The 17,877-nt window shown below is 47.5% G+C and overlaps 1 protein-coding gene across 11 annotated transcripts in view; it reads right to left on the bottom strand.

The window, feature by feature from the left end:
* The window catches only part of UNC80 (unc-80 homolog, NALCN channel complex subunit), a 176,971-nt gene that overhangs the window by 38,459 nt on the left and 120,635 nt on the right, over window positions 1-17,877 (bottom strand). For all 11 annotated transcript variants that reach the window (XM_081014940.1, XM_081014945.1, XM_081014947.1 and 8 more), the window contains 7 exons: window positions 17,381-17,551; window positions 16,925-17,017; window positions 15,865-15,900; window positions 15,368-15,586; window positions 6,430-6,630; window positions 3,925-4,048; window positions 1,492-1,617 (listed from right to left, as the gene is read on the bottom strand). In XM_081014940.1, the coding sequence (XP_080871066.1) occupies window positions 1,492-1,617; window positions 3,925-4,048; window positions 6,430-6,630; window positions 15,368-15,586; window positions 15,865-15,900; window positions 16,925-17,017; window positions 17,381-17,551 (970 nt within the window). The remainder of the gene's footprint in view (window positions 1-1,491; window positions 1,618-3,924; window positions 4,049-6,429; window positions 6,631-15,367; window positions 15,587-15,864; window positions 15,901-16,924; window positions 17,018-17,380; window positions 17,552-17,877) is intronic.

Below are 17,877 nucleotides of genomic sequence, written 5' to 3'. Positions count from 1 at the left end.
CTTAGGTGTGTTTTTTTTGAAAATTCAATAGCCATATAACCTTGGAACTACAAAATTATTTCCTAAGAGTACGTGACTAAAAAACAAGAAACATGTTTGAAGGTGCATACATCTGCTGCCACAGACTGACATGACTACTTCTAGCTAAACTGAATGTATTATATTAACTCTCCCTGCCCCCCCCGGGTCTGTTAATGTATTTATTTAAAACATTATACACCACTTTTCCAAAGCTGACCCCACTGTCAATCAAAATACACTACTGACATCTTTCTTTAGTCACGCATATGCTTCAAATTCTCTAAATCTGTGCTTTGGTTCTTTATTCCTCCCACCCCTTTTATCATGACTCTCTCTCATCTAGACTCTGAAAAAGCCCCCTCTTGATTCCTTTCCAATTAACCTGGGCAAAGTACAGTAGGTTAGTCAGAACATAGAAGGACTACATCATTCCACATGTGGACCAATCTATGTGTGTAATATTTCTGCACAAATCTAGTGCTGTTAGGAAACCTGGAAATGGGGCTGAAAGCTTGCCTTTGCATTTAGTAGCTGAGAGCCTTTCCCCTCACTACCTTAAATTGGTGCCAACAAAGAAGTCCAGGCAACATGGAAGCCTGAAAAACCTAAAGCACACAGCTTGTATTTTGTGAGAGAGTAGCACTGTAACTCACTGAACAAAATTATTACATTTCCAATATTAAGGATAGTTAAATATAGTATTTGATGATTAGTATAAAAAAATTACCCTATGCATTTATACTTTCTGTGGTCTCATCACACTGTTATTTGAATTAAGGTTCAGTTTACCCAAATGTCCTATAACAACAACAATAGTTCAATACAGTTGGACAGAAATAATTAATCTAAGAATCTACACTTTAGAAAAGAAAGGAATGCCTTATGTGACCTTCAAAAAATCCTAAGATTCAAGAGTCATAACCAATCTCTCATTCAGCTAATAACGGTTTGTGAGGTGTCAATGCAAAGTTTGAAATTACACAGGAATTTTCAGTGGCAAAATAGCTGGTCCTCGTATTGCAAAAAAACAAGACATCATCAGCATACATTGATCTAGTCATATCAGATAGTGTGAGATTTTATTTAAATTTCAAAGCTCGCATACCCATGACCTATACAAGTCCTGCAGTTCTTCACCTCTTTTGTTCTTGTTCTAAGCCTCAAAAGTAACCATGGTTATCTATCTATAAGTCATGAGAAGTACAACTACCATTTGTGTCAGCTCTTCGGTTGGTTTAAACCTGCATAGTCCCAATGTGACTTCAGTGGGGCTATGCTAAACTGGTACCCACCGAGGATCTGAACAATTGCTAAATGCCGTGGCATTCCAAACTATTAACATATTTGTTGGGAAATTTTCATTTTGCTTCACAGTTTTTGCCCAGCTTTCGCAGAAAACAAGAGCACCAATGAGTTGGTGTCTCAACCACATGATAAGCAAAGCCTGCTGAACAGGCAAGGCAGTCACACCTGAATCTGCAATGCTACAAGCCGGACAACAGCTGTGCTGAAGGGTAGAGGTGGCGAGAGATAAGGGCTGAGATGAAGAAGGGGCAATCCATCGGCCACACTGGAAGGTCCTACTACTCCCATCACCTGCAATACAAACACAGCACAGCACCATGACCAACTATTGCAATTCCATCCATGCCATACCCTCCAGTGTTGGTAAGGTACACACTTCAGGTAGCGCAAGACTGGGGTTGCTCTGCGATTATGAGTCCTCCACAGTGTCTTGCGGTAGCTGGGGCCAGTAAGGAAAAGGAGTGGTTCTAGCAGGAAGTGGGTGGGGAGGAAACAGGGACTGCTACAGGGTTAACCAGAGGGGTTGGTCAGAAGGCACAGGGAAAACCAGTACATTTAAGAATGTACCCAGTACTAGCCCTGAAAAACCAGCACTGTACTGGTAGGAGGAGGAGGGGTTGGAGGGTATGCCATGTAGTTACCGTACTCAATAGAAAAAGGTACTGAAATCACAGTGTTTCTAGTTGGCTTGAGCTGTTCCCTTATTATGTCATGGTAATGTCCTGAGTCAGACCTAGACTGGTTTTTATACAATGTTCAGACTCTCCTGTATGGATGTGCTATTACTTCAAAGGTTAAATCTTGAGGGGGATTGAACTGTTTCAAATCTATGCCTGCAAAATATTTTCATTTAGAATGAATTATGTTGCTAGTATGCTTTGAGGTTACAAAAAACGAACCCCTTTCAAAGGGTTTTGTTCAGCTTTGCATCTGTTAGTTAAGAATACAGTCCTTATTACACTTGCATCCAGTGGCTACTCCAAGCTATCTCTCTAGATGCAGTTAAACATTAGTTCTAAGCAATTTGAAGGTGTCCTGAGTTTAGATCTTGCTAGAAGTTCCCTAAGAAGTTTATGGCTGACACAGGTTTCTTGCTAATATGTTGTGATGCTGAATAAATATGAATAAATATTGCTTGAAGGACTAATAGTCACCTTGCTTGGCTCTACTTCAACTTGTATACTTGTAAGTAAACAGAAAAGATTGCAAATGTCTCCAGTGGTACTTCCAACCACCTGGGGAAGTGGATATTCCAATGGCTGATCAAATAAGCTGATAACTTCCAAGCAATGTGGGACATAACAGGACCATTCAGGATCAGGTAAAGGACCCCTGGACAGTTAAGTCCAGTCAAAGGCTGGATCAAACCAGGGGTCCATTTAGTCCAGTAATCTGTTTTCAACAGTTGGCCAGCCAACTCACAGGCAAGGCACAAAGGCAACAGTCCTTTCTACTGTGTGTCCTTCAACAACTGTATCATTATCACTGAACATGGAAGTTCAATTTTGCCAATATTACTAATATCCATAAATGTCCTCCATTAATGCATCTACTTCCCTTTTGAAACCATCTGTCAATATATCTTGTGGATATAATTGTCTAAGTCTACTTTTATTGTGCTGTATGGAGAAGGAAGGTTCGGTGCAAAATGCTTTGCAGTACTGGATAAACAGGCAGATAAATGCTAACATACCATTTCTGCACTCTCTAAAGTGTTTTCTGTATTACAAATTATATGTTTCCAAATTATGGTTTTCTTTACATCATTGATGGGTGCCAGCAAATTTGATCAAGCATTGTTTGTGAAGGCTTGTCTGGAGCAATGACCCCCATTAAAATGGCAGAAGCCCAGGATTTGCATAAATTCTTAACTTGAATGAAACCTTGTGATAGTTTAATTTCAGTATAGGAACTGTCACCCCCCAATATATGTATTTTGTATGCATTTTGTTAGGAGAACTGCAATGCAAAATTCAGAATAGAGAATATTTTGAGGGATAGTTGTGTTTTGGGTTGCATATTATTTCAGGAAATGCAAATTAGGTAGGCTTGCATTAAAATGTGAACCAAACTGAATTTCTCTTTCATCCTGATAAAGGGGCAGAAGGATCTGAACATTGTACAAGAAAATCTAAAAGTTACTTTAGACCAGGGACATTACAAATGGCAAAGCAAATTTAGTTTAGTAATTCATCTAGTCAATTGCTTATGCCCTTTTGCAGAGTGATAAAGAATGTTGTCTTTCAACAACTTGAGACTGAGTATTTTTCCAGCTTCCCCCATTCCCTTCCAACTCCTCTACCAGGTGTGTGCAGTATCCACCACTCTCCAACTTGCAGCCCTCAACTCTCAGCGCAACATGCAGGAATGGATTTTCAAAATGGTGCACGGAAAGCAGCAAAAACCAGTCACTGGGCTTAGGCTATGGGCTTCCTCCCCATTCGCTCCCCATGCACCACTTTAAAAATGAACTCCACTATTTCTAGTGTCAGTTAAATAGCTTATTTGCATGAGTAGGACTGGGACTGGAAATGGGGAATCTCTACCACAGAAGGAAGTCTGGCAGATGTGCAGGAGATTGGAATGTTGGTTACTCACCAGATTGACACAGACATTGATCAGTGACCTAAGGTGAGGCAGGAAGGATATGATTGGCTGCCTCTGAAGTGTCAAACAAACCCCTTCAATCAAACTGCTGGCAGGCTCCCACTCAACCTGTCGCCTGGAACACAACAGTAGGTGGTGTTAGGCATCCGGCTCCACCCAGAAACCCTGCACAAGGTGACTGAGACAAAAGGACTCTGAGGGATGCTTCAGACAAGGGCATCTCAGATGGCGAAAATTTGCATTACAACAAGTGTATTTTACCTACACTATTCAGAAATCAGGGAAGCACAGAAAGCACTGCAGAAGAAACTGGACCTACAGCAAAGAGGTGTTGCCATGAGACTCAACAAACGATAGAAAAATATCCAGATCAACAATCGAAAGGAGTAGGAATTGGTGTGTATATGCAAGAAACTAACAACGTGGTGTCCTGTGAATCTGTTTTAAACAGACATACTGCAAATGGCAATATTATGCTTCTCCTCCACTGATTTCAAAGGATATATATTCTCCCCAAAATGTAGGCTGATTGCTGCTTCAAATCTCTATGGAGAAGGGTATTCTGAATTTGCCCATCAGAAATAAAACACCAGATTTCTGCTGGGATTTTGAAATCTGAAGTAGAATCCAGCAGATCTAGTACAGTCATACCTTGGAAGTCAAACAGAATCTGTTCCGGAAGTCTGTTTGACTTCCAAAACGTTCAGAGACCAAAGTGTGGCTTCTGATTGGCTGCAGGAAGCTCCTGCAGCCAATCAGAAGCCATGGAAGCCCTGTTGGACGTTCGGCTTCCAAAAATAGTTCACAAACCAGAACAGTCACTACTGGAAGAAAACAATGGAGAATAGTAGTGATAAGGAACTATGATAAGGACTTGATTCTGTAATTAAACCAGACTTCTCCGATTCAGATGTAGCGGACAACTATGGCTTAACACAAGACAAGAATGAAGCACCAAAGATGTCAGATGACCGAGGGGGAGGCAGGTAAGAGAGGAATGCTCAACCCCAACCATGGTTTATAATGCAGGGAAGTAGTGGCCAAACCCCTTTGCATCCTGGCTTTTCCTATGACAAGGGATAATTATAACAAGCGGACTTTCCAAGGTTCCAATCAGAAAAACTTCACAAGCAGAATTAGCTTGTCTTCCTGACACAATGTCACTCTCGGAGAGCAGGAAGGAAATTCAACATTCAAGTCCCTAGGGTACTCCTTAATGCTTAAAAAATGAAGAAACAATATTTTAAAAAAAACGGATAAGATTTGGAAAACAAAATAATAGTTTGGGATGGCACACACATCAAAATACAGTTCAGTTTCCATTAACATCATTTTGATACACACTGGTTACAGGAAATAAGGGAAGGAATAATGTTTAGTTTATTTCATCTCATTGGGAAGATGAACAAAGACAGTCTTGATATGGATATTTGCCCATGCAGATAAGAAATCATTAAATCAAATTTATACAACTTTAGCCTAGTTCCAGATTACTTTTTCTGGGAAGAAACTTGTTGCATGACACATTAAAGACTAGCAAATGTATTGGGGCATAAAACTTTGTGGACTGGATCTCACTTTGTTAAATATTTTTTGGGAAATCCCCTTAGCTTTTCCATGTCTTTTCCATGCCTTTTCTCACACGTCTTTTATCTAAGCAGCTATCCAGGTAACATGTTTCAAGATCCAGTATGTTCTTGCACTCAAATGACTAATCTGAGCCATATGTCTGCTGATGTAGCTAAAACATGCTAGAATATCATGCAGGAAAAACAGCACTGAGGGAGTTCATCCACACTTCTGCCTGTCCCATGCCTAGAAAGCACGGGTCTGAGCAGTTTCCGCCATGTCCCACTCCTTTCCCAGGGAAAAACAGCTCTTTAGTGCTAAATCAGTGCAAACATCAATCTGGAGAAAACTGTAATTGCTGTTTGCTCCATCTGAGTGCTAAAGAGTGTTTTCTTTCCCAGGGGAAATGAGTAGGACCAGAGGAAGTGTGCATGAGCCCTGTCTCAATGACTTCTGAAACGACCTCATTTTTCTTTGACTTTGCAAAATAAGACTATTCATATGGCTTTCTAAGCTCCAGAAAGTTTAGAATCCTCCATTTAAGTGCATTTTAATACAGTTACAGACAGAGTTACAACAAAACGTATTCACAGTCCTACAGAATTTATATCACATGCTTCATGCTTAAAATCATGAGATTTTAGAAATGACAAAATCAACAAAAGTATTATTCCTGGGCACCTGTTTTGTGGTGGATGCCATATTTTTACCAGTTCTGCTATGGTTCGTCATAAAAGATGCATTTCCTCTATTGTTGTCTCACAAATGTGGCCACATGCATATACAACAATAGGAAAAATACATTTATTTATTTTTTGCTGTGAGAGTTCAGTGCAGCAAAACACTGTCAATAAAACGACATACCCTTCCTTCAAGGCTTGCAACAACAGAAACGGACCCCCGTAGGTTTCCGTCATACATGCTCACCTCAAAGTAGGCATCTTGTGAATTTTATTGAACATACGATCCAATCGCTTTAAGATGAGGATTAAGGCAGGCCTCACTGCCTCGGCCGTCCAGTCAGTGATGGGCAGCATCTCCATGATGTATCGCCGGAGCCCACGGCTCTCCATCGTCTGGGTGTCGTAAGGTGCCAGCTTCAGAAGGGAATGTGCAATTTCTGCCAACCTAAAATTACTGCTCGTTAAGAGGGAAATCTCAGATTCTACCAAGTGAGCCCCTTTGTAGAGAGCCACAACCACTGCACAGTGGGAAAATACACCCCATTCAAAAGAACGTTAAGTGATCTAATAACACAACTTCCAGCACACTTGAGGCTCACAGTGAGCCAGAAGTGGGTCACCATTTTGGCCCTGTGGGTTACAGGTGGGGATGGGGTGGTGGTGGAGGGGCACAAGCCCATAGGCATGACCAGAACCTGCCGTGCCAATACAGATTAACACAGAGACATTAGCACTCAGTTACACATGTGTGCACATACCCCACATGGGTGGATAGAAACACAGGGAGGAGCCTCCCTGAGAACGCATAGCACCATTGAATTTGTGCTTCCCAAGCCTAGCTGTTTGTGGTTGGGGGGCACAACTGAAGTGGGGAGATAAAAGCACGGGACAGCGATCCTTCCCAACGCTAAAGATCACTACCCTCCCCCATGCTACCTACCCCCCAGAGCCCAGTTGATGGGCAGTAGTGAAAAATGAGTGGAGCTCTCTAAGGCTTGGTGGGCTGCAGAAAATGGCTGTGGGCAATGGGCTGGTCACTACTGCAACCCTCCATGGCAAAACTAAAGGAACATAAAAACTTGAGAGACTTAAACCTATGAGTGCACCATCAGTTTCACTTTGCTCCAGACAATGTCTGAGTGGCTCAACAAGAAAATGTCCTATGCATGTCTTTCTATCATTTTTCGTAACAAGTTTCAAAACAGCCTCAGCTCAGTTTTAGTTCTTGATATTCATAAAGACTAAAGTAAGTGAAGCTGTTAAAATACACAGACCCAACTTTCATGAAGCTGCAATCACTGAGAGAACTTGCTTTTAAAATGTTTACATGAGGAACCTCAACCACAATAGAAGCAGCTATTTGTTTCCACAGCCAAGGTAAGTATTACACTAATTCAACTGGAGACACAACTTAAAAAATCATAAATCAATGGCATATATTGAGTAACAATGTATCAGCAGGTCATGAAGAAAGTGAGAAACCTCTTGAACTCCATCCTGTAGTTGTAAAAACAGCTATAAAACAACCACATGTAGGATCCAAAAATGCACAGATCAACTACCCAAGGATTACAAGTAACAAGGTCAAGGGCTCTCTTCCCCTGATATTACAAATAAGTGCTAAACATGGATGCCAGATTTGATGGAGATATAGATAGCTATATAAACTAAAATATGCACCAGCTGTTTGCCTGAAATTGTAAGCCCTTTGCCATGAGCTGCAATTAAAAAAGGAAGCCTCTAAATAATCATAGTTTCCTATTTCATCCAAAATGGAAACCTATGGTTAACAGCGTCAGAAAAAGCCAGGATATTAAAATATAGTTTGCACTTGATGTATTAACAACCTGGCTTGCTGCAACGCTAGTATACAATTTCCTACTTCAGACAACAGCGGACACTAAGGTTAATTAGTAGTTTCCTTCTTTTATTATGGGTCACATGACAGAAGGGGCAAATAGGTTCTGTGCACAAGCAGGAAGCTTGTGTACATATTTAGGCTTAATAAACTGAGCTATGATAACCTGTTATTTCTGATAAATACATCTTACTAATTCCACATGGTTTCTCCTTTTGAACTACCAACTCTAGCTGAGCTTTTAATGCTAAATGTTTTTTTGTAAATTTCCATCCACAGGTTCAAATCCTGCCCCCGGAACAAAAGACGAGAAGCCTGCTCCTTCTTCTGCATGCCTATACTGCCTCCCTTTAATCTTCCCTTCTCTAGGCTAACCCAGAACTCAACACCATACTTTAGGTGGGGATAACGGTTTCAGCTAAAGCAATACAAGGTGCTTGCAATTTAACAAGTCTGGGTGTAACACAAAGCCAAACTATGGCCTAGCTCCAGGTTGTGCAGCAGCAGCAGGACCAAGGGATGGGCAACGCACACACACGTTTATGCTTAGCCATGATTTGGTTTATGCATGAGCTTGTCTGTTGTCAAAAGCTTTAGGATTCTCCATAAAGGTGTTGTGATAACATTAAATAAAGCTCCTGCAATATATTACCATATATGCTTCAACAGTTTGATATATGTTTTACATATTTTATATATATACTTGTCAGGGGTTCAGGAGCAGAGGCAAGGGCAAGGGAGGAAACAGAGAGCGAGGGGGAGGAGGCAGAAGAAAAGATGAGTGATGACGACGACCCGAGATCTCCGAGTCTTTCCAGTGAATCAGAAGATTCACAGAAAGGAGCACCAGTGGCCAGGGCAAGGGGGGAGCCTAGGGGGACACCCCAGGAAGATAGAGCCAGAGGGGACTCAGAGGGGAGCAGTTGGAAATCGGGACCAGCGTCACCGCCAGAGAGCAGGGAAGAGGAAGGGCGCCAGGGATCAAGCGCTGGCAGCTCACAACAGGGGGGAGGGCACGAGTCAGGAGTGGCCACACCTCCATCGGGGAGCGAAGAAACGGTCAGACGGAAGGTGGAAGGTTGGGCGCGCGCGACAAGTTCAAATGCACAGGAAGGTGGCGCAGTAGGCAGCCCGGAAAGGGAGCCAGGTCCTAAAGCCCGCCGAAAGGAGGGAGAAGAGTCAGGGGGGTCAGCGTCAGCGTCAGAGGAATCCCGGAAGGAAGAGACCCCGGGGGGCAGAGGGACCCAGAGAAGAACAGTCAGGCGGAAAAGGTGGAGCAAGGCTAGGATATTAAGTTGGTGTACAAGGGGCGGAGACTCAGATGGAGCTTCGCCGATCTAACCATTAGACGTAGGGTTGCACGCAGCAGCTTGAGAATGGAAACTGTAACTCAATAAAGACTTTTATTTAATGATCGCTGGCTAGCGTGATCCTCTGTGAGCTAGGATCTGGAAGCAACTCTGACAGTAAGCTCCATCTCATGAATTGTGGGCATCTACAGCCTCGCGGAGAGGAGAGAAAGCGGGTGCCTACTAGCGAGCTCACGAACGGCAGACAACATGACGGCCGAACAGCAGATAGTGGAACTCAGAGAAGCAGTGTCGCGCCTGAATGCCGAGGCTCTTGCATCCAGGAAGAGAGAGGAGGACGCAGCTGCCGCCTACAGGGATCTCCAGGTCAGGTTGGAAGTGCTTACGAAGCAAGGGCAACTGACACCCAAACCGGAGGGGATTGGGTTGGGGAGACGAACAGGCGGTTTGGTCTCTCACTTCGATGGGAATTTGCAACAGTACCCCAACTTTAGAGCAGATGTAATGTGTGCACTGCAACTGCTGAACAAAGACTTTAGAGATGAGCAAGAGAAGGTGGGATTCATCATGTCCCATTTGCATGGAGATGCTAAAGCATGGCTGCGCAATTTGTGGAGAGATAAGGATCCGGCGCTCCAAAACGCGGATGCCTTTATTAAAGCGATGGATGGGTGCTTTTTGTCAAGCATTGACGTGGATCTTGCTCGGCAGCAGATACATGGACTGAAGCAAGGGAGGGCCAGCGTAAGGCAGTACCATGCCCGCTTTTTCGCTTTGGTCAGTGCTCTGGAATGGGACAGAGATTCGGCTCCTGTAAGAGACCTGTTTTGGGAGGGATTGCATGGCTCGGTTAAAGATGAAATTGCGAGGGGGGAGAGACCCCGGACCACGCAGGAGATCGTTCAGAGGGCGCTGGCGGTGGGGGTGCGGCTGGAAGGACGTCCGTGGAGCAGTGGCGAAGGGCGTGGAGGGCGCGAACCAGCCAGGGGCTCCTCCTTCCTTCCCAGAGAAGCAGCGCGTGCGCAATCCACGCCTCCGCCAGGAGGAGGAGCGGAACCTATGGAGGTTGGAGGTGCAAGGGCTCAGTCAGCAGCCAGAGCCCTAGCACCGGCAGCAGTGAAAGCGAAGCCTCCTAGAGGGAACAGGAAGTGTTACATCTGCGATGATCCACAGCATATGGCGAAAGAGTGTCCCCAGAGGCTCCACAAGCACACTGCAGCCTCAGCAATGGTAACTGCAGCAACGCAGCAAGGACAACCACAGCAGGGAAACGACGGAGTCTGGTTGGAAGAGGCACTGGGGCCCAGCCAGACGTGTCAGTGAAGCAGTCCCCAGAGATTTTACAGCCCATGGACCCCCTCCCGCCCAAACCGGTAGTGAGGCTCACCGCGTCGCTCCAGCTGCCCAATGGAATCACCATGGACGTGCCAATCACCATTGACTCCGGAAGCAATGCGGACTTTATAGGGCAGGACTTTGTCGACCGGCACGCTATACAGTTGCTGCCTGCCACGCTGCCCCTGCAGGTTGTCACGGTGGATGGCAGGGAGCTGCTAGGGGGGCAAGTGGTGAAGCAGACGCCACCAATGGTGATGCGACTTGGGAATCACAGGGAAATCATCAGCTTCAATGTCACTCAACTATCGGACACGCCCATTGTATTGGGCATGAGTTGGCTGGACAAGCACAGCCCGACGCTGGCTTGGTACCAGAGGCAGCTGACCTTCGGCTCTTCCTTTTGCGCTGAACACTGCATCGTGCCCAGGCAGGAAGGAGAGGAAGAGGAGTCACAGCTGCAGCTAGGCACGCTGCAAGCGGTTCCCCACAAGTACGCAGAATTTTTGGAGGTTTTCTGCGAGAAGGAGGCAGACAGGCTACCCCCCCACAGACCGTATGACTGCAAAATTGACCTGCTGCCGGGGGCGGCGCTGCCCAAAGGGAAGCTGTATTCCATGTCTGAGGACGAACTGCAGGAACTCAAAGAGTTCATAGATCATAATTTGGAGCGCGGTTTCATCCGAGAGTCCAAGGCAGCGGGGGGCAGTCCGGTATTCTTTGTTAAGAAGAGGGACACGCCCCAAAAAAGACTTGTAGTGGACTTTCGCATCTTGAACAGTGTGACCAAGCCATCGGACTTCCCCATGCCCCGAATCGACGACCTCCTCGCAAAGGTACGGAAGGGCAGAGTGTTCACCAAGTTGGACCTGCGAGGGGCATACAACCTCATTCGCATGCGGGAAGGAGATGAGTGGAAGACAGCCATGTTCACGCCCCTGGGCACCTACGAATATAGAGTTATGCCTTTTGGATTGCAAAATGGCTCCCACGTTTTTCAAGCTTTCATGCATCACGTGTTGGCGGGGCTCCTCTACAAGACGTGCGTCTGTTTCTTGGATGACATCCTGATCTTTTCGGAATCGCAGCAGGAGCATGACAGACACGTCAAGGAAGTGCTGAGCAGGCTACAGCAACATAGGCTTTACGCCAAGCTGGAGAAGTGCCAATTCGACGTGACGGAGGTGGATTTCCTGGGCTACAAGTTGTCTGATAAAGGGCTCGCCATGGACAGCGCCAAGGTCCGAGCAGTGTTGGATTGGAAAAGCCCACGCAACCGGAAGGAGGTCCAACGGTTTGTCGGCTTCGCGAACTTCTATCGCAAGTTTATCAAAGGCTTTGCGATGCAGACAGCGGCCATCACGGACACGCTCAGCTCCAAGAAAAAGAAGTTCATCTGGACAGAGCAGGCGGAGCAGTCCTTTCAGGCACTCAAGCGTCTCTTCGCGTCGGAAGAGCAGCTGCTTCATGTCAACCCCAGCAGGCCGATGAGGGTGGAGACAGACGCTTCAGACAGAGCCGTGGGAGCAGTCCTGCTGCAGAAAGACCCGCAGGGGGTTTGGAGGCCGGGAGCGTTTTACTCAAGGAAGCTCAGCAAGTCCGAACAGAACTACACCATCTGGGACAGGGAGTTGCTGGCCATTCATGCAGCGTTCAAAGCGTGGAGGCACTTCCTGATCGGCGCCAAGCACACGGTGCAGGTCTGCACGGACCACAAGAATCTAGAGCACTGGCGCACGGCACAGTTCCTGAACCAGAGGCAGATACGTTGGGCTGAGTTCTTTGCGAATTTCGACTTCCGAATAGAATATGTCCCGGGGGACACCAACATCATGGCGGATGCTCTCTCCCGTAAGCCACAGTATCTGGAGGAGGCAACGCCAGCGGCCGCCATGCACATCTTCGCACCGACAGTGTGGGCGTGCGCGGCGGCAACAGTTGACCTGGATGCGGTGCGACGAGCGTTGCAGGATGACTCCTTCGCGCAAGCAAAGATGGCAGAGGTGCACAGGGGCACGGCAGCGACCGACGAGTTCCAGCTGCGAGATGGTTTGCTCATCCGTAAAGGGGCCATCTACGTGCCGGGAGACGAACTTCGCGCCAAGGTACTGCAGCAGCTGCACGACGCGCCCACTGCCGGGCACTTTGGCAAGGAGAAGACGGTGGAATTAGTAGCCAGAGACTTCTGGTGGCCCGGAATGAGAGGGGAAGTCGCGGACTACGTGGCGAGGTGTGACACCTGCCAGAGGGCCAAACCAGTGCACAGACCGCCGGCCGGACTGCTGGAACCGCTGCAAACTCCGTTCGAACCATGGGAGAGAGTGGCCCTGGACTTTGTCACGGATCTGCCCAGCTCGAGGGGCAAGACGGCTGTGCTGGTGGTGGTAGATTTGTTCTCCAAGATGGCACATTTCATTCCGTGTGCGAAGGTGGCCACGGCGGAACAAACCGCCAAACTGTTCATAGACCACGTGTTCAAGGTTCACGGTCTGCCGCGGTCTATTCTGTCCGACCGAGGGCGACAGTTCATCTCGAACTTCTGGCAGAGGCTGATGGGCTTCCTGAACGTCAAGATCAACCTGGCGTCGGCTAGACACCCGCAGACCAACGGGCAAGCGGAGCGGGTCAATGCCATCATGCAGCAGTACCTGAGATGTTATGCGAATCAACAGCCTGCGACGTGGGTGGATTACCTGCCTCTCGCCGAGTTCGCCTACAACAACACGAAGCACGTGTCCACGGGGGTCACGCCGTTCTTCGCCAACAACGGGAGGCACCCCAGAACCTTCCCGGGACTGGAAAGAATGGGGGAGGGGGAGCCGCAGACAGCAGATGCGTTCGCGTCGGAGTTGCAGGAGGTCCACGATCAGCTGCGGCGGCACCTGGAGCTGGCTAAACACGCATACAAGGTACAAGCGGACAAACACAGAAGGGTTGGCGAAGAGATCCATGTGGGAGACTGGGTCTGGTTAGCAGCCCACGCAGTGCCGGCCAGGTCGTTGGCGAAGAAGAAACTAGGGCATAAACAACTGGGGCCCTACCAAGTCGAAGAACAGGTCAACCCGGTGGCTTTCAGGCTGGCTCTTCCGGAGGGTTCCAGAATGCATCCGGTGTTCCACAGATCGGTGCTCACTCCCTACAAGGCACCTCACAGGTTTCAGGAACCAGGAACGGCACCGGGTCCGCTCCGAGAGAGAACCGGGCAAGGGGGAGTGGCACAGGAGGAGCGCATCAACGAAGTCACGGAGATTTTGGACTCCAGATGGGGGGAAGAGGGGGTAGAATACCTTCTCGCCAAGGAGGGCACCCCGGCCAGTGCCAACAGCTGGGTGCCGGGCTACGCTTTAGACGAACCTCTGCTCAAAGAAGAGTTTCATGCCCTCTTCCCACACAGGCCAATGCCAGCAGACTTTTTCGACGACTGGCTTTTCACGCCCACGCTTTCAGCCAGCACGTTCCGGGGGTTCGACTCGGACGAGGAACCGACACGAGACGCCCGTTCCCCGGAGGGGTCACCCTCGGGATCTGCTTCAGAACCCTCGTATTGGTGGGATGATCGACCAGAGGAGCAGTTCCGCAGAAGGTGGCTGGAGGGTCCAGGACGAGCAACGTCTCCAGAAGGCAACGAGGGAGAGATGGACATGGACGTTTTCGGGGACGACCCGGGTTTCGAGCACGGCGGCACAGAGATGGAAGCGGAGGTGACCGTCGTCAACGAGAGCAGGGAGGAAGAACCGGAAGACTTCGGATGGCGGCCCGCCACGGGAAGCGAACTGTATCCGACATTCGTCCCCCTGACACAGCAGCACCCAGATCCCGCACCGGAAGGAGGGGAGGGGGGAAGAGGGGGCTTCGAGGGGGGGATGGATGTCAGGGGTTCAGGAGCAGAGGCAAGGGCAAGGGAGGAAACAGAGAGCGAGGGGGAGGAGGCAGAAGAAAAGATGAGTGATGACGACGACCCGAGATCTCCGAGTCTTTCCAGTGAATCAGAAGATTCACAGAAAGGAGCACCAGTGGCCAGGGCAAGGGGGGAGCCTAGGGGGACACCCCAGGAAGATAGAGCCAGAGGGGACTCAGAGGGGAGCAGTTGGAAATCGGGACCAGCGTCACCGCCAGAGAGCAGGGAAGAGGAAGGGCGCCAGGGATCAAGCGCTGGCAGCTCACAACAGGGGGGAGGGCACGAGTCAGGAGTGGCCACACCTCCATCGGGGAGCGAAGAAACGGTCAGACGGAAGGTGGAAGGTTGGGCGCGCGCGACAAGTTCAAATGCACAGGAAGGTGGCGCAGTAGGCAGCCCGGAAAGGGAGCCAGGTCCTAAAGCCCGCCGAAAGGAGGGAGAAGAGTCAGGGGGGTCAGCGTCAGCGTCAGAGGAATCCCGGAAGGAAGAGACCCCGGGGGGCAGAGGGACCCAGAGAAGAACAGTCAGGCGGAAAAGGTGGAGCAAGGCTAGGATATTAAGTTGGTGTACAAGGGGCGGAGACTCAGATGGAGCTTCGCCGATCTAACCATTAGACGTAGGGTTGCACGCAGCAGCTTGAGAATGGAAACTGTAACTCAATAAAGACTTTTATTTAATGATCGCTGGCTAGCGTGATCCTCTGTGAGCTAGGATCTGGAAGCAACTCTGACAATACTGTACATATTTCAGACATATACTTAATGTGTTATTAAAATAATACCTCATATGAGACTTAACATCCAGCAGCTCTAAGGAAGTCACTCTGGGCTCTCCAGCTAGGTTCTGCAAAATCTTCAGTCTGGGGCCACAGTGTTTATAGAACTCAGTACAGATATTCAACAGGGACTCACGGGGTCTCCTGAACTCCTCCCTAGCAATGCGTTCATCTAGCTCCTCGCGCTGAATGCCTTGGCCTTCCTCCAGCAAGTGAAGGTTTTCCCTGAAGGGAAAGATGCAGAATATGAAGGTGCAAACAGAGAAAATGCACTGATAAAATAAAAGATTATAACGAACTCCTCCTTTTGAACCCATGAAAATCATGGCTTGGCAATCGACAGAAAATGAAGAGTGAGCAGCTAGGGAGACTAGATAGAGATAAAAAGTCTATTGTCGATTTCCCCTTGTAGCAAATTGTTGACATTGGAACCCAGGGAGAGAGAAAACTGCAGAGGTGTTCATCACAAATGCTAAGGAGATTGGGTGGCAAACTTACAGTACCTGATAAAGTGCAGTTTGGCTCCTTGATCTGGGTATCTAGAAATACAGAGGGAAAATGGTATAAGGGAAAAGACCGAGGACCTTAAATACACTTTGGACCCCTTCAGACAATGCTCCCACTGCATGTGGTGAGCATGCCTTCCCTCCCAACACACTTATTCTGTTTTGACACCACCTGACATCCATGCATGGGTGTAACACTTCAATGGAGTTGTCTGTGCATGAACTCCAATCCATAAATGCTCTGCCTCTGTGCCCAACGGGTGTTCTAAACTCAGAATACCCCATCAAGTGCAGAGGCAAGCCTTCACATTAGAGGTGATGGGGGCAGGTGGAGAGGTATTGGATTGCTTTGGTTCAGTGCCCAACAGGTGCTCTGAGCACCTGCAGTGGTTGTTCCTGAACAGTGCTCAGGCAAAGCAGCCAGCCTTCAGCCAAGAGCAGAGGTGGGTGGCAGAGGCATAGAAGATCGCATCTGCACCCAATGGATGCTCTGAGTTTGGAATGCTCTTAGGCACAGAGGGAAGCCCACATGACTCAGCCTCCTGTCTTCAGCTTAATGCAGAAGGGGAGAGGGAGAGGCACATTGGCTTGCCTCTGCCTGGAGCTCTAGCCTGAGGTCCATCTTGCTCAGTAGAACTTAGATCCCCTCTTGTCATGGGGAGGGACGTGGGGTGGGTAGGATTACTGGACCCTATGTACGTTGTGTGTGTATACAGTTTCATGGGGAAACAAGGAACCTCCTCTACACACACATGCATTCTAGCTCTGCTCTCCAGGTGCTGTAAACAGATAACAACATATAATTGTCTTCTCTTTCATGTTGTGCTTGCAAGTTTCCTGTGAGTATTGGGCAGGCTACTGCTGGAAACAAAAGAAATTGGGAAAGATGGGCCTTTGGCTTGATCCAGCAAGGCAATTCTTATGTTCTTCTCCCAAAGCCATAGTCCCAAACTCCATGTTTCCCCATGAAACTATGTGCACACGCATACAATATCATCAGGAACGTTAGGAACTGGAGCTTGGATCAGCAAGTCATAGGACAGCCCCAGTTAATTACCTAGTATTTGTTCCAGACGACATAGTATGGTTAGCAGTAGTGGTTCCTTTATGGCCTTGATCACAGCGACTCATCTGAGGGGCAGTCATTGGCCTGTTTAATGGGGAAAAAAGGCAGGGTCAAAAACTAATATCTTGGTGACAATTTTTGCATTTACCACAGAAATGTGAATTTTTATCACCCAAATGCTGTGATCAAGGTCCAGTATTTGCTTTTGACCTCAAGTTTTTCACCTAAACAGATTTTGCTAATTAAATATTGAAATAAAACACCCCACACTTTTTGTATCATATTTGAAGATTGTGCTGATCTGAATTCTCCTTTGGCAATTCAAATCAGTCCTCATGAAAGAACACCTATCAACTTTTACAACAGGGACTAACATGAAATAATGTTCTTGTGTTCTTCACTTCCTACGTTCTCCATGGTCACAGTCACAAAAGTGGAGCAGCTCACCTGGTAAGAACTTCTACACTGTACAAGAGGGCTTGTAAGGATGTAGCAAGAGCAGCTGTAGCAGCAATCTCCTCTCGAGCCGCTGTCACTGTCTCCACTTGGGAAGTTTGCCTCTTAAGCCTCTGCAGGTAACAGGGAACCAGGGCTTCAAGGACCATCAGCATCTGAAGACTGAGCCCATGTGCATCACGTGAGGATGAAATCAATCAAACCAAGGGTGCACCCAAGCATACAGAATACTAATAATTTGAACAAGTATATAACTCGCTCCCTGCTTCTTCGGACAGCACTGACAGGCTTGGATAGCTTCCTTGGAGCAATATTTTGAGTTTAACAGTTTAATAATTAAAGAAATTATGATTCTAGTATTAATAATTAAACAAATGTTTAATTGAATAAAAATGCACTGCACTGTTAAAAAGCAGGCAGCCTACCTGAAACAATCAGGGTAGGTGCTAAGAGTAAAATGTCAGCTCTAAAAAACGTTTCACGATCCA

The sequence above is a fragment of the Podarcis pityusensis genome (genome assembly GCF_964106645.2).
Source record: "Podarcis pityusensis genome assembly, chromosome: 1".
Classification (NCBI taxonomy): domain Eukaryota; kingdom Metazoa; phylum Chordata; class Lepidosauria; order Squamata; family Lacertidae; genus Podarcis; species Podarcis pityusensis.
Note: the sequence above shows the minus strand (reverse complement) of the source record. Positions and strands in the feature narration are given on the sequence as shown.